The sequence below is a fragment of the Notechis scutatus genome, chromosome 2 (genome assembly GCF_049901735.1).
Source record: "Notechis scutatus isolate UNSWTSFEM ecotype Mainland chromosome 2, rNotScu1.2, whole genome shotgun sequence".
Lineage (NCBI taxonomy): Eukaryota > Metazoa > Chordata > Lepidosauria > Squamata > Elapidae > Notechis > Notechis scutatus.
Window position 1 is genome coordinate 144,733,509 of NC_142010.1, and position 24,635 is coordinate 144,758,143.

At 44.7% G+C, this 24,635-nt stretch overlaps 1 protein-coding gene across 4 annotated transcripts in view; it reads left to right on the forward strand.

Annotated features, from left to right (window-relative positions):
* STAT6 (signal transducer and activator of transcription 6) overlaps positions 1-24,635 on the forward strand; it is a 92,211-nt gene that overhangs the window by 22,247 nt on the left and 45,329 nt on the right. For 3 of the 4 annotated variants that reach the window (XM_026673896.2, XM_087956503.1, XM_087956504.1), the window contains 4 exons: positions 17,788-17,918; positions 19,316-19,457; positions 21,448-21,531; positions 22,308-22,446. In XM_026673896.2, coding sequence (XP_026529681.1) covers positions 17,788-17,918; positions 19,316-19,457; positions 21,448-21,531; positions 22,308-22,446 — 496 coding nt within the window. Of the gene's footprint in view, positions 1-15,066; positions 15,132-17,787; positions 17,919-19,315; positions 19,458-21,447; positions 21,532-22,307; positions 22,447-24,635 lie in introns of those variants that run through there. The other variant, XM_087956505.1, reaches the window with a different exon arrangement.

The window sequence follows — 24,635 nt, forward strand, 5'->3', positions numbered from 1 at the left end:
TAAGTCTTTCGGATTTGGTCACCGTGTGAACCTAACAAGTTATTGTTATCTTTGCTAGTGGTTGCATAGGCTTTGGTGGACTCTGAGCTGCACAGTAAACAAAAGGCAGCTTACCAATGTGGCTTTCTCTTTGGGAATTGCATGCTGTGTTGTGCTCTTACGCCTTAATCATTGCAGACTTTCTTGGCAAGGAAGACTATACACAGATAAACCCAGAAAGTCAGGCCAGACTTAGAACTGAAAAAAACTAGTGTGCAGAAGACCAAAGTTGACAAGGTCTGTTATATATTTGAATATTTGAATGTTCCATTCTGATTGGTCCGGCCGGACAGCGGGAAACTTGAATAGCCGTCATTGGCCACGAGCCGCGAGCAGCCGCTATCAAAGAGGCTGCCACGGCTCCGTTGTTGTTCAGTTCCAGAGAGAAAATTAAAAGCAACTAAAGATTAACTGGTCTCGAGTCGTCTTTCCCACAACATAACACTGGCGACGAGGATGGGATTCTGAGACAAAGGAGACCAGTTGAGCACGTGACAACGAGAACCAAGCTAGACGAGATGGCCGGCAACAACTCGCCACCCGCACCATTCAACCCAGCAATGGAAGACTGGGAATTGTACATCAACCAATTCCTCATGTTTCTAGAAGGGAACGAGCTCCAAGGAATATCCGAAAATAGGAAGAGAGCCGTTTTCCTCACCCACAGTCTTCAAAATGGCAAAGACATTGGCGTCACCCCACGATGTAAAGAAAATGGCGTGGTCGGACTTAGACAAATTACTGTGAGCCCATTATACACCAACTGTCTCATGCCTTATCAAGAGACATGAATTTTACAAGCGTGACCAAAAGGAAGGCGAAAGCATCGGAGATTTTGTTGCAGCCCTAAGAGACATTGGAGGAGCGTGCGAATTCCTAAACATGGACGAGGCCATGAGGGACCGCGTGGTCCTCGGATTAAGAGACCTTACACTACAGAGCCGACTACTGACCAGACCCAAAACAACATTGACTGAGGCCATAGAAGAAGCCACCGCAGCGGAAGCAGCACAGAAATCAGCAGCCACCATGCGACAGATGAATAAAGTAACACAGGAAACCCCGAAAGACACTAACCAAGCTCAAAACAAGAAGCAAGAGGAAACTCAAAAACCCACCACCATGACACACCATGAGGACATCGAATCCCTATCCGAAACCGATGAGGAAGAAGAAGAAGTAAATCAACTCCGGTCGGAAAAAGGCAGACGGGAGTAAAGGGAAAGAAAGTCGGGATTTCATTGTGCCGGGTGCGGAGGGGACCACCCACGTTCCGAATGCCATTTCTTTCGATGCTATTTGCAGGCATTGTGAATGGCGGGGACACATAGCTAGGGCATGCTGAAACAGAAATAACTATAGTCCTAGACGAAGAGGAAATACCCCCCCCTCAGAGCGAGAGAAAGGCAGACAAGGAGCCGCTGGAGCCAAGAAAGCAGAAACAAGCGGTGGAAGGAAGCCAATAAAAAAGAAGAAACACACCAGACAATAACTATTGGATACTTGAGCGCAGTCAATGCGAAGAAGGTACTGGTGCAAGTCACCATAGAAGGCCAACCATGTGAGATGGAGGTGGATTCCGGCTCGAATCTATCAATGGTATCATGGAACACTCTTAAAAGCCTGATACCCAATATGAAAAGGAAGGAAATAGTAAGACAAAAACTCACACTTAAAGACTACCAGGGAAACAGAATTCCCGTAGTCGGAACCAGACATTTCCAAATTAAATTCAAAAAATACACGAAAGTCCTTCCACTGACCATAGTCGACCGGGATCGCCCCAGCCTACTGGGACTCGAATGGTTCAAACCGCTAGGAATCGGAGTGACCGGAATAAACAACATCACTGAGACACACTGGGAAGAGAACCTGATGAGAGAATTCCAGGACGTCTTCAATGGAGAACTGGGCAAGTACCGAGGGTCCCCTATCTCATTTAATTTGAATCCTAAGATAGCCCCAATAAGGTTAAAGGCGAGGCGAGTTCCTTTCACGTTAAAACCAAAAATTGATGAACAATTAGATAAACTTATCGCACAGGGGGTATTAGAACCAATAGACCACGCAAGGTGGGAAACCCCAATTGTTACTCCTATCAAACCAGATGGGTCTGTACGCATCTGCGGAGACTACAAGGCCTCCCTCAACCATGCGCTACAACAAAGCACATACCCAGTTCCGGTGGTACAACACCTGTTACACTCTTTGGGGGGAGGTAGAATTTTCACGAAATTGGACCTTGTGCAAGCTTATCAACAGTTGCTAGTTGACTCAGAAACCGCAGAAGCACAAACAGTAGTGACTCATAGGGGGGCATTCAAATGCAAAAGACTGCAATTCAGAGTTAGCGTGGCCCCAGGGGTATTTCAGAGTCTAATGGAGCGCCTACTGCAAGGAATTAAAGGGATAGTGCCATATTTTGATGACGTGCTGGTATCAGCCAGGGACAAAGAACAACTGGAAGACTGCCTGAGGGAGGTCTTACAAAAAATTAAAGAGGCAGGACTTAAAGTTAAAAGAGAGAAGTGCCAATTAGCCACCGATAAGGTTGAATTCCTGGGATACCTTATAGGCAAAGAAGGGATCCACCCCACTGAAAACAAAATCAGAGCAATCAAGGGAGCTCCCAGACCCGGAAATAAAACAGATTTAAAAGCCTTCTTGGGACATTAATTTTTACAATGTATTTTTGCCGCAAAAGGCAATGATAGCAGAACCGCTACACAGGTTGCTGGATAAGAAAGCTACCTGGACCTGGGAGTGACGAGAAGAAACCTCATTCCAGGAAATCAAAGACTTAATTACATCAGACTGTGTACTAATCCAATACAGCGAAACCCTGCCACTAACGTTAACCTGCAATGCGTCACTGTTCGGCGTCAGGGCTATACTCAGCCAAATATTACCTGATGGAAGAGAAGCACCGATCGCATTCTATTCAAAACCTCTATCAAAAGCGGAGCGGAATTACAGCTAATTGGATAGAGAAGCATTGGCCGCAATAACAGGAGTTAAAAGGTTCCATGAGTACATCTATGGCAGGAAATTTTCACTGATCACAGATCATAAACCTCTTTTAGGAATACTCGCAGGAAACAAACCTACTACACCCAACATATTGTCACCGCGGATGACGAGGTGGTCCGAATTCCTCGCTGCATACAACTACGAATTAATCTACTATCCAGGAAAGAACATAACACATGCTGACGCCCTGAGCTGTTCTCCCCTACCTGAGTTAGATGATGATCCAGCACCAACCACATCAACCTTGCACATCAAGACGCTGGCAAACCTACCCATAACAGCAACAGACATTGCGAAGGAAACCGCGAGAGACAGAATCCTGGCGCGGATTTTAAATTGGGTAGGTAAAGGGTGGCCGGAGACCAAAAGTGACGAGACTGTTAAACCATTTCGGAATAGACAAACTGAACTATCTATCTTAAAAGGATGTGTACTATGGGGGGATAGAGTGATCATACCGGACATATTGAGGGAACAAATACTTGAATTATTGCATGAAGGTCACCCGGGTATTGTCCGAATGAAGTCCCTGACTAGGAGTTATGTATGGTGGCCAGGGATGGATACGGATATTGGGAAATGGGTAGCAACGTGCAAACGATGCCAAGAATCTAGACCTGCACCCCCTTCTGCACCTGCACTCGACTGGGAAACACCTAGGGGCCCATGGTCTAGAATACACATTGATTTTGCTGGACCAACTAAAGGACACACATTCTTAATAGTGGTAGACGCTTACTCAAATTGGCTAGAGGTAAGCATTATGCACTCAACCACAACAGAAGCTGTTATCAGACAACTAAGAAAGCTTTTTGCAACGCATGGATTGCTGGATTTAGTTGTATCTGACAATGGACCGCAATTCACTGCACTAACATTTGAGAGGTTCCTGGCCGAACAAGGCATAAGGCACGCTTTAACAGCGCCGGGTCGGATGGCTACAAATGGACGGGCGGAATGCAATGTCCGTTATACTAAGGAAACACTACACAAGCTAGAAACTGGAGATATCCAGGAAACAATATATAAATTACTAACAATACAGCACATTACGCCAAACACCACAACTAATAAAAGCCCAGCAGAACTATTAATGGGAAGAAAACTAAGATCTAGTCTACATAGATATATATAGCATATATATAGCACAGAAAAGCCAACAGACTCCTCCCGTAAGTGCCGTACATTTAAAACAGGGGACCTGGTCTATGCAAAAAACCTAACGGGGGAGCCATTATGGATACCAGCTAAAATAATCCAAGTAACAGGACCCCGGTCATACAGGGTAGAGACAGAGGACGGAAAGAGCTGGAGGAGACATATAGACCAACTCAGATCAAGGGCCCTATTGAGAAACACTAACTATCAAAGGGAAGAAGGAGAAGAGCCCACACAAACACAGGAACCAAGTCAAACATTAAACCAAAATAATAACCAAACCAGAGAGGGGGGAGACCCCTCAAACACAAATGAGAGGGGAGCGGGAGACCCTCCACAAGCACGAGAAATAACAAAACAAACCCTAACAACAACACAACAACCAATACCACCATTAGCACCATATAGACCAACCAATACCACCATATAGACCAACTCAGATCAAGGGCCCTATTGATTAACACTAACTATCAAAGGGAAGAAGGAGAAGAGCCCACACAAACACAGGAACCAAGTCAAACATTAAACCAAAATAATAACCAAACCAGAGAGGGGAGACCCTCAAACACAAATGAGAGGGAGCGGAGACCCTCCACAAGCACGAGAAATAACAAAACAAACCCTAACAACAACACAACAACCAATACCACCATTAGCCCTGAGCGGAAATCGAAATCACATACCTGGAGAAGAAGAAAACATCGGAAGACTGGAGCAGGTGTCAGAAAACCATCACGAAGCCACTCCTGGCAGGAGCAGCCGAGCCGACTCAACCAGCCCAGAAAGGCCAGGCGGGAGCGGCATGGCTGACTCCACCTTCCAGGAGGTTCCATGGAAGAGGACGGGAGGAACAACGAACCCGTCCGAACACTCCGAAGACAACACCACGACTGAATTGCGCAGGTCCAGTAGAAATCATAAGAGCCCCACCTATTTACGTGACTACGTAACATAGGGATGGCCTGATTGGTTGGACTGGACCACATAGGGAGGGGTGTTGTATATTTGAATATTTGAATGTTCCATTCTGATTGGTCTGGCCGGACGGCGGGAAACTTGAATAGCCGTCATTGGCCGAGAGCCGCGAGCAGCCGCTATAAAATAGGCTGCCGCAGCTCCGTTGTTGTTCAGTTCCAGAGAGAAAATTAAAAGCAACTAAAGATTAACTGGTCTCGAGTAGTCTTTCCCACAATATAACAAGGTCAGTGTAAACAAGGCAGAAAAGAGGCAGTAACAGCCTGATGATTTATTTGCTTAACAAGTTGCTCAGATGAGAACCGAGAGCTGAGGAAGCTCAGGAAGGCTGCTGTGGTGCTGCTTTTGTGGCTTGTCTTCCCAATCCTTTTCTGGTTGTGTGATGACCAAGGCAAAAGGGAAACAAGCAAGAGACAAACAAGTCTTGCTTGCTTCCTTATTTCCCTGGTGCAATCAAAAGCACATGCGAAATCTCTGAATTTTTTTTAAAGCCCAGAATTTGAAACTGAGTGAGCAATATTTTATTGGCGCCTCGGTGCAAACACTGACCTTGTTTGTCTTTCCTCTATCCAGATTCAAGGCAGTTGGCTTTGCCCTAGTCAAAGGGCATTAGGCAGCTGCTCTGTTTTTCCCCCTCCCTAACTAATTTTCACTTTTGTTGAAATAAACAGTATGAGAGAAGAGATAGGGGAATACTGCAGGATTCGTAATCTAACAAACCTTAGGGTAGTTCCAGAATAAGAATTTTATTAGCCTGAATTTTAATCATTTTTGGAGTTTCCCTGCTTCATATACAAACAATTGAAGGCTACTTGTCATCAATCACATTTACTTGCTAGGAATTTAGCTAAATATCTCCATTCTCCAAACCCTGCATGGCTAGTGGGACCTATCAGTGGTTATCAGACTTCGCTAGGGGACAACGTGAAGGCCCTTTTCCTCAGGAGGTACAATGCAAGGTTGGGCAATGGGATCAGAGGAGGCATTGGAATAAGAATCAGTATCTCATTTTGTCACTACAGATGTGTTAAACATTCGCATTACAACTTGGTGGCATCACTTCTATTTGTACATGTTCCCTAGGCTAAAAAAAGGCAAAAATAGAGAAAGAATTGCGTTTTTTCTATGAGTTAGTTGAAGAGGAATTTTGAAGAACTCTTTCATGGATTTTTAGAGCTGCAGTCTCAGATTGAATGCTTTTTAGTTTGAACTGAACTCAGAGACAGATGCGCAATGGAAACAAAATAGACAAGTTTTATTTTAAGGACATTTGCAACCTTTTTTGGAGCTATTTTTTAGGATTGGAATCAGCTTGCTGGTTGCTGACATCATTGGAAACCAGTAATGCCACTAACACTTTCTCCGTGCCAGGTGTAAATTTTTTTTGAAGGCAGGTAGTCCTCGGACTTACAACCACAGTTTAGCGCAAAATTTCTAAGTGAGACATTTGTTAAGTGAATTTTGCCCCATTTTATGACCTTTCTTGCCACAGTTGTTAAGTGAATCACTGCAGTTGTTAAGTTAGTATAATGGTTGTTAAGTGAATCTGATTTCCCGATTGACTTTGCTTATCAGAAGGTCACAAGAGGGAATCACATGACCCCAGGATACAGCAACTGTCATAAATATGAGTCCGTTGCCAAGTGTCCGAGTTTTGATCATGTGACCATGGGGATGCTGCAACAGTCATAAGGGTGAAAAGCAGTTGTAAGTCACTTTTTTCAGAGCTGTTATAACTTTGAACGCTCACTAAATGAACTGTTGTAAGTCAAGGACTACTTATATGCTGCACATACATATGATACTTAACGTATTGAAAAAGTCACTCCATTTTATAGGAGACTCAAAACACATTGGGATTTAATGGATCATGAGATGCATTGTGGAGATGAGCTGAACCAGAAGAGATTAAGACAAAAACAAGAGGATGCAACATACAACTGAGAGTATTGAATAACTCCGAGTTCCCTGAGTACTTCTGCCTGATGTCTCTGGTTTCCTACAAGCAATTAGATACACAAAGCTTTTCCTTCTGTGCATTTCCTCACTGGCTGGGTAAACCCTTTCCTTTGACTTTGGGAATGAAACCTTCATTTAGCCATTTTCACCTATAATGGCATTATATAGTAATGGTAATAGTTGATTAGTTGATTAGTCTTACAACCAGATCAATAAAAATAAATAACTAAAATACATGATTTGATTCCGGAATAAAATAGATAAAAGAAAACACAGTGATAAAATACATATATGGTAGTACAAAGAGTCAGCAATCAGATAAATGCATCACCCTTACAAAATAGCCCAATTTGTTTAATGTATTGAGTTCCTAGCATACTTCTCACAGCACTGTCTTATGCCTAAGGATACCTAATTGTGTAGTAGAATTGTATTACTATTATCCTTCTCACCTTTCCTATTACCTACATCTATTGGTATTTTATGACTATCACTTTGTTGGTTGTATCTTATGATGTATGGTTTATCACTTTGTTGCTTGTATGTACACTGAGAGCTTTTGCACCGGAGACAAATTCCTTTTGGGTCCTCCAATCACACTTGGCTAATAAAGAGTATTCTGTTCTGTTCTGTTCTGTTCTGTTCTATTCCTAACCCAGGAGAAAATAACACAGTCTAATATTTATTATTTATTTTTATTTATTTATTTGATTTGCCAATTGTTTACAAGATAATAAGTATAAGTGTATACATAGTTGTGAATACATGAAATGGGTACATATAAGAAAAATAAAAGAAGAATAAGAGAAACAATAGGACAGGGACGGTAGGCACGTTGGTGCGCTTATGCACGCCCCCTACAGACCTCTTAGGAAAGGGGTGAGGTTAATATATTAGGAGCATAGTAGTACTTCCCCCTTCTTTTAACATCATCCAAGGACAGCCTCAAAATTTTTGCCACCTACTGCCTTTGAGTTCAGTCCTCAAACATTGCAGGACTGAACTCCCTAAAAGGATAAAACTAAGGATTTCACTGGGGATAGGGCTGTGTGTGAAATAAAACTACAATTTATTTTGAATGATTAAAGTATAGTCTGACTATCAACAGGGGTCTCAAATATTACGGGACTGTCATTTCTTGCAGGGTCAGGTAGGCAAAATGGAAAAACGAAGCCTGCACAACCCTGATCAGGCCTTTTAATTTATTTATTGTGATCTTCCTCCAGCTGTTGCATCCGAACCCATCATTTTAGAACCTCTCTCTGCCTTACAGGGTGGTTGCCAGCAAATGGGAACGGTGAGAGACAGGATAGAAATCACAGTGTAGCTTTCTGCCAACTCACGATGCGTGGAGAAAGAGCATTTCCCCTTCTCTGAAATGCCCCAAAGATAAAAAAAAAAACAAATTGGCTCCAGTTCAGCACTTGATGTTATGTATATGTAAATAACGTAGTTGCGTTGACAATATATATATGTTTTAAAAATATATATGTTTGTAGCTTTAAGGAAAAATACTGTAACGTATTATGCTGTGTTCTCCTTAGAGCTGCTCGGATCATCCAGAGAGTGGGAGGTGCTTCAGTCTGTGTTGTTGTAGGCTGAGCTTAATTACTGAGGAACGCTCCACCTTCCATCACGTGGCTCCCTTGTAGCGTTCCCCAGTTAATGCTCAGCCTCGTGAGAGTTAGGCTGTGTTTGTTTTCACTCCTTGGCCGATTCAGGACTCTTCCAATATTTTCTAAGGTTTGCCTTACTATTATTATTCCTTTAGCCTCTACGCATCTGGGTGTGTCTCTAGAGCAAGGGGAGCGCGTTCCTTGCCCCCAAGGGGGGAAAAAAGCGGGCGGTTTAGCAGCGCTCCTGCACTAACCCACCCACCCCCTACCCTCGATTTGGCTTGTTTTCCTGCCGCTTTTCCACGCCGCCCTCGTTAGCGGCTTGAATTGATCGCACTGCAAGTGCTGCTGGTTTTCCCCCCACCATGAACGCCGATAGCCCCAGGAAGGGGCGAATTTCTCTTCGCTGCCCCTCTCGGCATTTCTAAGCTTGCCGGAGGGGCCTAGTTCCGTCCTGAGCGGCCCCGACAGGGAGATCCATAGGCGGCCGCCATTTTGGGCGCCACCTCGTGCTCGGGCGCCATTTTTAAAAGGCCTCATTCTCGGCTGCGAGGGTACCTAGCTCGCTTAAACAGGCCTTCCAGCCCGTTTAGAGCTATTATTATTTCTGTACTGTTATTTCTGTTCAAAGTTAAGAATTTGTTGGCTTTCCGCAGCAGCGCTCAGGGCGAAGTAACAGCAGTCACCTCCTCCCGGTTGTTGTCTGGGAGTTAAGCTGCTAGAGGCCTTATCTCTAAACCTGTGCATCGGCCTCAGGCGTTCATTTGACCAATTGGATAATAATCTCCTGGGTTACTACCCTCCTTGGAGCTCCGAACCTAGTTAATCAATTTATATATTTTTATATACAAAAAATATATATTAAATATATATATATACATATATGTATAAATACATATACATATATACATATATATACATATATGTATAAATAACAAAACAAATAGATACATATATATATTAATATTAATAACAATAATAATAATATTATAGATTATATACATCTAAATTCCAAAAGGGGGCGCGGGCCAGCTGAAAGGACACCCAGCCTTTGCTGTAGGCCGAACCCTTGGCGAGCCAACTGCCTATAGTATCCTTATATACGATCCTTACTTCTTAAAATGGCAGATGACAATTCCGCTAAAGGCCCTTCTTTGAAGGCCAAGTCTAAGTCGTACCATTTGCGCAGACAGGCTAAGGAAACTTCTAAGGCCTCTCAAAGAGACGCCTTAAGACGCCATAAGGCATTGGAGAAGGAATTCGACAGGCGATCCAGGGAGTCACAACCGGTGCCTCCAGCCCTCCCACCCTCCATTCCTTCTACCTCTACACACACACACCCTCCTCCAGATTGCTCTTCCCTCTCCAGGCACAGCTCATCCCAGGGGCATCAGGCCCCTGGACCAACGACCAGACGGATACCCGAAGCTACATTTACTCCCACGGCCGCTGGTCTGTGCCAAGAGGAGCCCGCCACAGTCGAGATTCCTGAACAAATGAGGGCATAGATGGAGCTGGCTATCCGCCAGGGGATTGCAGAAGGTCTCCAACAGATGTCCAGACCCGGCCTCCTCCCGATGGCTCCCGAACACGAGTCTCTATCAGTCAGGTCCTTGCCTAGATCGGACCCTCCCCACGGTCAGGTACCTTTACAGAGGGACAGCCCTCTCCCAGAAGGGGAACTGGAGGAGGAGATAGAGGGCCTGGATCAGTTCAGGGAGGAGGAAGAATTTGAGTGGGGGTCTACACATCTCGGTGAGCCCCTATCAGAGACAGATCCTATGGAGGGGGAGATGTCCGAGGATGAGGGTCTCACCCCTGATCAACCCACCTTTGTGGGCTTGTTCAAGCCACACCTGTATAAATCGCTCCTCTTCAAGGCCAAAAACATCTCTGGCCTGTCCACACAGTCTCCCTCTGCCCACCCTTCCCCGGCGGAGGGCCCAGAGGATGCCATTTTCAGGCAGCCCGTTGTGGAAGCTGAGGTTGTTCCGGCTCCACCCATCTTTTACGACCTAGTCTCAAATCAGTTGGCTTCCACAGGGGCCCCTCCTGCCCCATCCAGCCAGGACAAGAGGTTTTTCAACCTCAACTCAACCTTCTGCAACCTACTTAATACTCTTGAGGTTGATGAGCCCATCGTTGGCTTAGCTTCCTCCTCCTCCCCTAGTGATCCTCTGGAGGCTTTGAAACCCGAGGACAAGAGGTCTGAACTAGCCTTACGTCGGGCTCACCAAGCCGACGCTTGGGCCATTAGATCGGCCACGGCCGCCTCCTTCTTCACCAGGTCTTCAATCCGGTGGCTCCGCCAACTAAAACAGCATGTCCCCCCCTCTAATACAAGGGCGCATCAGGACATCGCTAAACTGACGGCCGCGGCAGAATTCTCGGCCGACGCCACCTACCACGCGGTTAAGTTCTCCACCAGAGCCATAACCTCTCATGTTACAGCCCGCCGCCTGCTCTGGCTCAAACACTGGCAGGCGGATGTAAAAAACAAAGTCAAGTTGACCACCGCCCCCATCAAGGGGGACAAACTATTCGGCACGGCTCTGGAACCCCTGCTAGCCGAGACCCGAAGCAAGAAAAAATTTCTTCCTTCTCTTTTTCGGAGGTCAGAGCCCAGAGCCCCTCAGCCATTTCGGAGAGGGTCCTCCCGACCCTTCTACCAGTCTCCCTTCCCGCCCAGGTACCCGAGACCCCCCTCCTTTTGGCCATTCCAACCCCAGGATCGAGCCGATTCAGGCGACAGGAACAGAAGGGGCGGCAGCTACAAGCGTCCCTTCAGGGGTTCAGGGGGGAAGCCCTTCCGGCGCCCAAGATAGATCCCGTCCCTCCCTTCCCATCGGCGGACATCTCAGGCATTTCGCCGACTGATGGGACTCCTCTACTTCCGATGCCTGGGTCCGGGACACCATCAAGTTCGGACTCGCCATGGAATTTCAGCGCCCCCGACTTTTTCATGGCATCCCCCTCGAGGGATCCCACCAAACGCAGTTTGATGGATTCCGCTATTCATCATCTCCTCAACATACAAGCTATCCAACCCGTCCCACCCTCCCACCGAGGGCAGGGTTTTTACTCCCACCTCTTCATGGTTCCCAAATCCTCAGGTGGATGGAGAGCAATTCTAGACCTAAAACGGCTTAATCGTTACCTGATCCACCGCAGGTTTAAGATGCACACCTTACAGTCCATTCTACTGGGCACCAGGCAGGGGGACTGGCTCTCTTCTATTGATCTTTCAGAAGCTCATCTACACATCCCAATCCGACCCTCCCATTCCAAATTCCTCAGGTTCTGTTACAATCACCGCCACTTCCAATATGTGGCCCTCCCCTTTGGGTTGGCATCTGCCCCTAGAACCTTTACTAAGGTCCTCGCGGCTCTAGCGGCTCACCTCAGGAACCTCCCTGTGCGTCTCCACTGCTACCTGGATGACATCCTCATCCTGTCCCACTCCAGACGCCAAGCAGAGAGGGACACCAGAGCTACTCTCTCTGTCCTCCAAGACCATGGGTTCCTAGTAAACTGGCAAAAGAGCCAACTGTTACCATCTAACCGGATAACCCACTTGGGGTCCGTCATTGATACGGTTAAAGGGAAGGTCTTCCTTTCCTTGGAAAAACTCCTTAGCATCCAGGAATCCGTCAAACATATCCGGCGATCAAAGAAGGTAACACTATTAGAATTGTCTAAATTATTGGGTAAAATGGTCTCATGCATTTCCATTGTTCCCTGGGCCCGTTTACACACCAGATCCCTACAGTGGTTCCTGCTCCCATTCCAAAGATCCGGCAGAAGCAATTCAAAGGCCACGGTCAAGGTACCTCCAAGGGTCCTCACGTCTCTCCTCTGGTGGACCAACCCCACCATCAACAAGGGTCATTACTTCAAGGAGCCCCAACGCCTCACCCTCACCACAGACGCCAGCCTGTCCGGATGGGGCGCTCACATCCACTCGCTCACGACACAGGGCAGATGGTCGGAGGCAGAACGGGCATGCAGTATAAACTGGTTGGAACTTCATGCCATCCACCTGGCCCTGCGCAACTTCCTCCCTCAGGTACGCAGGCGGCATGTCCTTATACTCACGGACAACGTCACTGCCAAGGCTAACGTCAACAGACAGGGGGGTACACAGTCCATACGGTTGATGAGAGAGGCCGAGCGCCTCTGCCGCTGGGCAGAGCGCAATCTCCTCTCTCTCAAAGCAGAGCACATCTCAGGGGTTTCAAACACCCAAGCAGACTGGCTGAGCAGGGCCACGGTGGACCAGTCCGAGTGGCGCATCCACCCGTCTCTGTTCAAGGAGGTGACCATGATCTTCGGCCTCCCGACAGTGGACCTCTTCGCATCCCCCTCAACACACAACTCCCAAGGTTTTTCTCGAGGTACCCTTCCCACGGGGCCGAGAATTACAATGCCCCACGTTGCCCCTGGCCCCCAGGGCTTCTATCGCATTCCCCCATTAGCCCTAGTTCCCAGAGTCATCCGGAAACTGATCCACGAGAAGGCAGAACTGCTTCTGGTGGCCCCCTACTGGCCCAGACGCCCATGGTTTGCGGACCTCCGCAACCTATCCCTGGAAAATCCCCCGAACAGGATCTCCCTTTCTCAGGGGCCCCTCCGGCATCCGGATCCCCGATGGCTCCAGTTAGCCGTTTGGAGGTTGAGCGGAACTGCCTAAGAAACGAGAAGCTCTCTGACCAGGTTATTGATACCATTTTAGCCGCCAGACGGCCCTCAACTACCCGAATATACGATGCCACTTGGAATACTTTCTGCAAGTGGTGCCATAAATTCCAGGTCAACCCGCTTTCACCCTCCATCGCTCGGGTTTTGGATTTCCTCCAAGAGGGTCTGAAGAAAGGGCTTTCCCCTAACACCTTGAGACGGCAGGTCGCAGCCCTCACAACTGTTATCGCTTGCGACAACCTTGGTTCCCTTTCCCACCACCCTCGCATTAGGGCATTCCTCAGAGGAGCCACTAATTTGTGTCCCCCAACCGTTCACCGATATCCTACTTGGGACCTCAATAGGGTCCTTGTGTCCCTTACTAAACACCCCTTTGAGCCTCTAAGGGAATCCACCCTCCAGTTTTTAACATTCAAAGTTGTGTTCCTGGTGGCCATTACATCGGCTCGCCGAATCTCGGAGATCGTAGCTTTGTCGGTGAGAAAGGACCTTTGCATCTTCCATGCCGACTGGGTGGTCCTCCGGCCCGACCCTACCTTCTTGCCCAAGGTCAACTCAGCCTTCCACAGGGCACAGGAACTCACGCTCCCAAACTTCTGCCCCAATCCCTCGCGGGAGTGGGAGACGCTTTGGCACACCCTGGATGGGAGACGTGCCCCTCGCATTTACATTAAGTGCACCCAGCCCTTTAGGAGGTCCGAATCCCTATTCCTTTCCTTTCAACCCAAGACATTGGGCCACAAAGTGTCCCCTTCAACCATCGGCCGCTGAATCAGAGCTACTATTTCTAAAGCTTACTTGTCTCAGGCTCTGCCAGTACCCAGTGGAATAACAGCACATTCCACCAGAAGTGCGGCTACCTCGGCAGCTTGGGCCACCCAAGCCCCAATCACTGATATTTGCCGGGCTGCCACCTGGGCCTCCCCGTCTCCCTTCATTAGGCATTATAAGATCGACATATTTGCCTCAGCGGAGGCCTCGTTTGGCAGACGAGTCCTTCAGCGGGTCCTCAAGGACCCGGAGAGGCTCCCGAACCAGACGGAGTCCCTCCCGTAGGACAGCCAAGCTTTGGTATGTCCCACTCTCTGGATGATCCGAGCAGCTGTAAGGAGAATGGGCGTTGGTTCTTACCTGACACGCCATTTCTCTTCGAGCTGCAAGGATCATCCAGCCCCACCCTTATTTTTTCACCGTCTGGTGGGGTCTTGTTTCGGCCAATGAACCCTTAAGTCCAGTAAGATGAGAGTACGAATTTCTCTTCCCTCTCGCCTTCGCATAAACTGGGGAATGCTACAAGGGAGCCACGTGATGGAAGGTGGAGCGTTCCTCAGTAATTAAGCTCAGCCTACAACAACACAGACTGAAGCACCTCCCACTCTCTGGATGATCCTCGCAGCTCGAAGAGAAATGGCGTGTCAGGTAAGAACCAACGCCCATTCTGGTTGGTTAATTATGCTACAAGTTGCCATAAGAGGGAGCTATAGATCATGGTTTAATTCTCTTTCTCTTTTTCACTGATGATCTCTCTTGATACAGATACTGACTGACTATGGACCGATACTGACTAACCCTGTTTATTTTGATATTCTGTTGATATCGAAGGTTATTTGTTGTATTATGGTTTGATATTTGTCTGCTGTAAAAGACATGGAACCGGTAAGAAGACTTTATAACTAGATGTAAGAAGACTTTCTAACTGGATATTTCTGGACTGTTAAAAATGTGTATGACATGGACTGTTTATTGGACTGTGCTATTTCTTCAAGTAAACATTAATACAACTTGTTTAATTCTGTGTGGCTATATATTTCTTCATAGCTGTTCTCATAAACCGTTTTCCGTGTGCATATCCTTTTTATACAAGGGTTACTCTGCACATATCCTAACACTTGACATTCAGTTATTCAGTTCCACGTGCTAAGCCATAGTCTAATTTTCTTGGCATTTATGTTGAACTCAGCTGCTTGGTTTGAAAACTAGTAGCGTGGTACAATGGTGGGATTCCATTTTTTGCACTACCGGTTCTGTGGGCATGGCTTGGTGGGCGTGGCAGGGGAAGGATACTGTAAAATCTCCAGTCAGAGGTGATATTTGCCAGTTCTCCGAACTACTCAAAATTCTGGCTACCAGTTCTCCAGAACTGATCAGAACCTGCTGAATACCACCTCTGGCGTGGTAGATAAACCCTAACAATAAATCTAATAAGACAGGAGATGTTCAATGATTCAAACATACTCTGGCCCAGGGGTGGGATTCAAAATTTTTAACAACCAGTTCTTTGGGCGTGGCTTAGGTAGTGGGTGTGGCTTGGTGGTCATGTGTCTGGGTGGACATGGCTTGGTGGTCATGTTATTGCTGGGTGTGGCCAACTCAATATCACTCACATCGAGGCACGCATCTCCTCGCCTGGCCTTTCATGACTGGGGATGCTGCAACAGCCGTAAGTGTGAAAAATGGTCATAAGTCACTTTTTTCAGTGCCATTGTAACTTTGAATGGTCACTCCACACAAGCAAAGTACCAGCAAAGGAGGGGGAAAAAACTTCAGAGAAGTTCCAGATACAGGAAGTCTAGTCCTGCAAAGAATGTAACAAGGGTTAATGGAGAGGCAGTTTCTGTAAGCAACACCAGAATGTTTCCTTCCTGCCTTCCTTACAGGATTAGGCCAGTAATTTCTTCTAACAACCGGTTCTCCGAACTGCTTAGAATGTTAACAACTGGTTCTAGAAAATGGGTGCGAACTGGTAGTTTCCCACCCCTGCTCTGGTCCATGCACAACAAGACAAAACAAAAACGATTTGCGCCCAATCTCATAAAAGCCTAGCAGTGTTTTCCTCTCATTTAAACTCAGTGGTCCCATCGACATCAGAGTGTTTACTGAGGAAAAAACAATTTTCAGAGTCATTCAGGATACAAGGAAGGTTGGAACTAAGGATGCCTCCAGGGGCAGCATTGGTGGGAGCTACTCCAAAAAAAGCCAGATTCTTGGGGGGAGAGGTTAATTCTATGTATATATTCTATTTCCCCCTTTTTCTTTGTTATGTTTTTCCTATTAATGTGTGAGTGTGTGTGTGTGTATGTGAAAGAGAGAGAGAGGGTGGAGGGAGGGAGGGAGAGGGATGGAAGAGAACAGGAGGAGGAATTTACATTTGTAGAGACAAATGTTGACAAAGGGGCAGTAGGGATTTTTTTTTCAATCCTGCCTTTATTACTTTTATAAATAAAGATAAAAAATAAATGGAGAAGGGATTGGAGTCTGATTTACATACTTTGAAAGATTCTTTGCAAAAAATAAGTTCATATCTTTTGGAGATATGGTAGGAGCTGGAATTTTCTGGGATAGAGACGTTTAGAATGTAAACTGACAACTGCAATTTAGAACTGACTGTGGGAAACATCAATTAAAGCCATGAAAACTGTGGGAAGATAAAAGCTCCAAATTAAACCCATGAGGGTATAAAGTGGGACAGTTATTTTTAATTGTCAGAGGCAATAATCTGTTATTTATTTACTTGTTAAATTTGTCACCTGACTCTCAATGATCCTGTGCAGCTCACATGTAAATTCATTTTTAAACATACAATAAGAAGCAAAACTAAAAGAATAAGAGATGACAAAGGTGAGGCAAACCAGACTGTAACAAAAAAGAAAGAAACTCTGGCAATCTAAGAAAGCCTTAATTCACCCTTGCCAAAGGCCTGAAAGAAAATACAGATCTTATAACAGGGCTTCACTTCTGCTTTTACTGTAAATATTTACTTCATTCTGTTAGGGATGAAGAAGTTTCAGCCAAATTGTAGCCTATTGACTGAACCGTATCTGCTCAGTATCAAACTTAACTAAGGTAGATTGTTCTACTGTTTTCTTTCTCTCCTGAATGAGATCTGTTAACTTGTGATTCTTAAGGTTTCTGAAAAGGTTTGAACACACACCATAAAACAAGATATATCCATGATGAAATTAGCACTGGTATAAGACATTTCATGAGATATGAGGGCAGGGAATTAAGTTGGTGAATTCCAACACAATTGGATGGCATCAGATGGGGACTTGATGTGAACAATCATAAATAAACTGCTTTGAACCTGCTACTCTACTGATTCATAGAACCTGTTTTAAATTTTAGGGATTGTAGTCTAATACATCTAGAAAGGTATGAAAAACTATTTGATTTTTGTATTGGGGCTAGTTTTGGACCCGAATTAGTGGAAAAGGCCCCTCAAGCAGGAAATGACACATTAGTCAACACTGTATGTTGTAACATCTTCTGTGTGACAGATTGCAATAATGAACATTAGTTTTTACCATTTTAGATGACCAATACCAACACATCCCTGTGGAGCTATGTCTCCACCATGCCTCCGGAGAGGTTCAATGGCTTGTATGAAGAATTTCCACATACTCTACGTTGTATCCTAGGGGAATGGCTGGAAACTGAGCCATGGTAAGTCTGCTAAAAAGGTAATGAATGGTAAATTTAATCACCTCTGGCAAGGTATGGTTTTTAATCCCATGTTACTAATGTACAGGTGGGTATAGCTTGTTCTATTTCCATCTGATTATTTTATTGACAGATCATAAATTTGGAATAATTCCTCATTCGATAGAATTGTGCTATAGTTATCATTTCTAGATCATCCTTACATTTCAGGCTTTGACTCAGAAATCATCTTAGTCAATCTCTTAGAAATCCATGAGTAATATGAAGAGAATATATAATAAGATGGGTAATATGTCTTCATTTTTCTCAGATCTTTCCAAGAAAGTTGACAATGCTAAGTGAGGTTTAAGAGTGTTACCCTTTTCTTGGTAATGATTTACGTCAGTGATCCCCAACCTTTTTTACGCCGCGGCCCGGTATCCCCAACCTTTTTCATGGCGCGGCCCGGTACTGGCATTAGCTGGGCGCCGCCATCTTTTTTTGATGAAAAAGTGCTTCTGGTGAGCTTTCTACCCGGAAAAGCTCACCGGAAGCACTTTTTCATCAAAACAAGATGGCGGCACCCAGCAAGCCAGCGTCCTGGTAGGACTTGTTCCACGGACCGGTACCGGTCCGCGGACCGGTGGTTGGGGACCCCTGATTTACGTGATAGATTAGGTTGGGAAGAGTCACAAATTTAGCTAGGAGAATATGTATTCTTGTGAACAGGGTCTTTCTGTTATCAAAATGTTGCAAACTAAGTTTTCACTCAAATCAAAGCTTCAAGTGTCTTTTATTACCTCTCACATGCCCTACCAGTACACAGGGCTCACCTCAGTGGGGTTTGTTTGGCTTTTTCTCAGCCTCCTTGTTGGAGGCTTCCTCCTTCTAACTGTTGTAATCCAAATTGGACTTGTTGCTTGTTGCCCTTTCCACTTGCTCCTCTAGTTTTGGTGTTGCTCTGTCCACCATGCTCTGGATGGTTACCGATGCTTCTGCTTTCTACTGCTGCCTGCCACCATCATTAAATTTCTTCTCTCTGCTGGCACTGCTCTGCCCAACATTTTCAGGACTTCAACTTTGACTTTCAGCTTCTTTTCCTTTCTTTTTCATGTTCCTTATTCCTGCTCCTTTCCTCCAGATCGCTTCTTACTCCCTTGCATTGTTTCAATTGCCTTCTTTTTCAAGGACCAGCTTCTTTATTCTGGCAGAGTAGGAGTCTTCATAGACAAAGGCAGAAGAAATAGCACAAGGATTTTTTGCTGCTAGGCATCCAACTTTCTCTAGTTCGAACCAGCTGAGTTTAGGAACTTTGAAGAGGGAGATGGCTTGGGTGCAGGCATAGTAGCCTGGATCTCTACCCTTCATTATTTTTACCTTTTTTGTCCTATTTCCCTTCCCGCTCCCGACATTCTCCCTAGGGAATTTATCAACAGATCAGATTCTTTCTGTACTCTTCTGGCTGGAAGGCTGCTGTCTGCCATGGTGGAGAAGATACGAGATCTTGCCAACAAGAACTGCAATTCTGCTGCTCAGATTCTTCAGTTTGTTGCCAACATTGAGGTATGGAAGGATGTAATGTGAAGGTGGTATGTCACCGAAAGGATCCTCTTCGGTCCTACAACAATGCGGATATCTTGTGTGTGTGTCATCCATCGTAATGCTGAGTCCTGTGGTTTAAACTTCCATCTTCTTTTCTAGACAGCAGAAGAAACGAGAGTTCCTTCTACTGTTGTCTCCTTTTTAAAATGGTAGAAAAAAGGGCCTGGGCTTTAGCTTAACTAAACTAAACATTTCAGGCAGCATTCCCTAGATTAAAGAAAAGGGGTGTCTTCCTGTCTGGGATGAGGGAAATAATTACAAAGATTGCTGATAGTCAATGCTTTACTGTCTCGTAACTGAGTTGAGTTGTTTCATCACAGAAAAAAAAAAAAAGGCCTTAGGATGGGTTTCCTGATTACTTAATTTGCCAGAAAAAGGCAAGAATAGGCATATTTTCATCTGCAGTTCCAGCAGGGAATCACAGCCAAGCATAACATGCAGGCTGCTTCTTGAAAATTGAACCTCACAGATCTCAATCAACCAGAGACCAATTCAGAATTTGATCTGTGTGCTTTCCAGCCAGTGTATGGGAATTGGACAGTTAGGTAGCAATTGTGAGCTGTTCCCTTAAGGGAATGCATCATGGTAAATGTAGTTAAGGTATCCTGGGAAATGTAGTCCATGTCACGTGACCACATCTGTAAACCTAATTGGTCACTAAATTGACCCTCGATGGGTTGGGGAGTTTTCCTTATTCTTGGCTGAACTCATGGACTCGTGGTAACTGTTCCACCTCTATCATTACAAGATGGGAGAAAAAGGATAGGAGATAAAACATCTTTTTACCTACAAGACAGATATGCAAAGGATTGGTCATTAAAGAACTTCATCACAAATGTGAGTTATGAGGATACCTGATGAACCAATAAAAGTACTTTGTTATGGATGTTTTGTGGAGTTTATCTATCTGCATCTGTACAGGATACAGAATAGTAAAAAGATGTGGTTTTTTGAAGTCCTGAATAAAGACAGTTAATTTGGATTTGTGATAAAGCAAAGTAATGTTGAAGCCAGGAGTCAATGTGGAATGCTAAGCTCTGTGCCTCAGTTTGAATTGCAGGGAGGGGCAAGAATACCCCCTCTTCCCCTTTTACGCAAGAGACTTTTCAAATATCCTATGCTTTGGCTTTCAAAGGCAATCAAATTTGCTTCCTTTGATCCTTTTTTTCCCCTCTTCCTTTACTGAGGCAGGATTCCTTTGTCTTCGTATCAAGCCAGGAAGGGGCAAATTCCCCCTCCTTTTTTGTTCAGAATAGTCTGTAATTGGGTGCATCAGATTTATGCTTTCAGTTTTGCATTCAAACAAAATCTCCCCCCTCCCACATACCCTCCCACCAGACCCCAAACCCAGAAAAAAAGAAAGTAAATTGCAAGCTTCCTGTTGGTTTGCCCTAGGGGCATATCTCTGAGATTGATGATTCTGAATTAACATCTTTTTATGCAGCCATGCCAGTTGTCATGACTCCACAGAATTCCCATGCATCACACTATATTTTGATTCATTCCTGCTTCTGCATTGGTACATGCTGTTGCAGTCAGGAGTTTCCTATTTGTACAGAACCTTGAAATTGCACCAGAAGGAAGTCAGGACCACATGCAAAAATTACCCGACAATGCTCTTTGATAGCTAGGAGGCTCCTTGAGCTTCAAGAATGGAATCTGACTTACTTTTAGTGATGTTCATTGACTACCTTGGCTCAGTCTTCCTTCAACAATCTTAGAGAAGGGCATTTTTTTAAATCTACACTTTTATTTAGGTGTTCATATGATTTTATTATGTTGCTATGAACTGCCCAGAGTCACTTAGGCGAGATGGGTGATGTAGAATTTTACTAAATAGATAAAAAAAATTAGCTGGTACATCAATTCTAGGTGAACATTGTGGGGAAGAATAGTGGAAGGGAAGAAGGATGACAAGTATTAACAGATGCCACCTTCTTAATAATTATAGAGCAGATATCGGAAAGATCCACTGCAACTGGCAAATATTATAAAAAGGATCTTGGAAGCAGAGCAAACAGCAGTTCACCAGCAGGTAAGAGATTTTCCACATCTGTTTCTGACACCTAAATAATTGCTCGGATTCTTAAATTCCACCTGTTAGATAATGGTTAAAAATGGAAGCAGGGCAGCTATTATTTGTTGCTAAGGAGCCCCCACAACTTCCAGTGATTGCAAAACTCATTCTAGACCTTGGCATCCCAAGGTTGCCTATGCCTTCCATGTTACAAGCTCCATCAAATATCACTTCTCTCTTTATTTGTATTTGTAAAAATCAGCATAAGAGATACAAGCTATGCTAAAAATCTGCTGCTTCCAGTCTCTTTTGACTGCTGACTTGGGACATTCCATTGTGTATAGCGGGGGTGTCAAACTCGCATCGTCACTGCGGCATCATGTGCATTGGTGGGATTCTACCAGTCTCCCTACCAGTTTGGTGATCGCACACTTCAGGTGTTCGTGCGTGCACCTAGCGTGGGGAGGGCCGATCCTGCGCTTTCCCCTTCTTTCTCCTCTCAGCCGATCACGGGAGCTTTTTTTTACTACCAGTTTGGCTGAACCGGTAGCATTTCACCACTGGCCATGTGACTTATTGTGACTTTCCCCCCCCTTCGCTAAACCAGGCGTGGGTGTGGCCATGGCATGGTTCATCCAGCCCGCGGCCCGCGAGTTTAATAACCCTGGTATATAGGGTCTCTGGCCTGTAAGGTCTCTGGCCTGATGTATCCTTCCAACTTTTATTACCCGAAAGAGTTCTGCCTAAAAAAAAACACAGCAGGGAGAATCATGTCTCATTTCTCCCTCTCGCAGCATCAACATCTTCCCCTTGTCATCGAACGTCAGCGGGAAGAACTGATGTTTCGATTCAGCCTACAGAAGCTGCAGTACAGACTTCAGGAGATTCAAGCTCTCTGGGAAAGCTTCCAGCAGATGAAGGGCAACACCAGAGGTAAGGACATAACACAAGGAACATTTGAGAAGTCTGGGCACTGAAAACGGAGTGAAAATACTGTACCCAAAAAATAAAAATAAAAATCATCCCTTCCAGTCTTGCTTGCTTGGTGCACATACAACAAGGAATCTTGGCAACAGAACCACCCATGGTCGATCCTAGCCATATATGGACACCCAAGATATGAACCTAGGGTTAATATAAAACTCTTTAGTGGATCAAACTCCTGTCATATTTCACTCCTGTGATCAGTACAGTACAGATATTAAAAACTCTTATGTACAGTCTTATAATTATTACATAGTCATGCAGAGTATCCTCACTATTAATAAGTCATTTGAGTTTTCAGAGTCGATCTAGTCCAGAAAATGTCAATGTAAGCCGCGTAATTGTCTCAAAAGTGCTTTTTCCTTGAAGACGTTTCCACCGATGGATGATGATTGGATGAGAAGTGAAACATCTGCAAGAAAAACAAAGAAAAGTCCAGTTGCCTTTTGAAAAAGCACTTTTGAGAACACAATGACCTGAATGATTGAGGATCTCCATAGACAGTAATAAGTGGCATAAATTTATACTTGTGGAGTGGATACTGTACTGTACTAAGTCCTAAGCAATCACCCAGAGTTGCTTTATATGTGGTCATATAATTTATTTTAAATAAATAACTTTTCCATCTTAAAAGAAATATTTTTAAAATGGAAAGGATTCTTTTTCACATATGTTAATACGCCCATACCCTTTTTTTGCATAGCGGATTGACTAAGCAAAGGAAATCAACAAAGGTGGGAAGAAGGGATATGCTGCCGCTGAGATGTTTTTGTATGAATTTTTATATGGATTTTATATCTTTTTACTTGAAAACTGTCACTTAGACAGTGAGACAGGTAGTAGATATGTTTGTTTTTTAAATGAATAAATTGCCATATTCCTTATCTCTTCAAATCTATGAGTGGAGGAAAACATATAACTGAGAAAATTCATGCATGGCAGATCCATGTCCTGGCTTCAAAGAGATACTACAGGTATCCTCCGAGTGGTTACTAGTGATGGTGACATTCCTCCCTGCATAGGGAAGCCAGGTTGATGGGAACTTGTCCTTTGGAATCGCTCCCTGCAACATCACCTGATATTATAACATCTGCTTTGTTATTTGTTGTGCCCTGAGACTGGGATTTTTATTGCACTAATTTGCATTGGAAGAAAGGACTGTACCAGAACACTGCAGCTTGATGATAAGGGAAGAGACATCACACATAACATATGATGATTAGGGAACTGGAGACTAAAACATATGAAGAACGGTTGCAGGAACTGGGTATGTCTAGTTTGAAGAAAAGAAGGACTAGGGGGAACATGATAGCAGTGTTCCAATATCTATGGGGCTGCCACAAATAAGCTATTCTCCAAAGCATCTGAGAGCAGGGTAAAGAAGCAATGGGTGGAAACTAATCAAGGAGAGAAGCAACTTAGAACTAAGGAGACATTTCCTGACAGTTAGTACAATGGAACAACTTGCCCCCAGAAGTTGTAAATGCTCCAACACTGGAAGTTTTTAAGAAGAGATTGGATAACCATTTGTCTCAAGTAGTGGGGGGTTTCCTGCCTAGGCAGGGGGTTGGACTAGAAGACCCCCAAGGTCCCTTCCAACCCTGTTATTCTATTCTATTCTAAATTCATATTAGCCCTCACTTAACTCCTAGTTGCCCAATCTTCTGGGATAAGAGTAAAAAATTTAGTCAAAATACTTTGGCAAGCAAGAAAAGAAGTTGGAAGAGATAACAAGGGAAGTTATAGCCACATCCTGATAGCATCAGTGTTGTCTTTTTGTTTACTGCATAGGACATAAAATTAAGAACGGATGACCTGCCTTTGAGTCTTTTCTCTTTTCCCTAATCTTCATCCAGAGCGATGCCATTTGAGCTACTCTGGGCCTTCCATATTATTCCCATGTTTCAGTAGAGCACAGGGTTCTTCACTACCTCCCATGTGCATCAGAGCTAAGTTTAAAATTTTGGTACTTTCCAGGATCTGCTTTCTCTCATCTCTTCCAATAGTTTTTTCTTAAATGCTCTTCTAAATAGGGTCTTTTTTTGTTTCTTCCTTCAATTCCTTCTGCCACAGCTATTAGTTCTGGGATTTTAAGCATCTAGATTTATGACCCTAAAATCAGCTCAATTTCTCTCTGT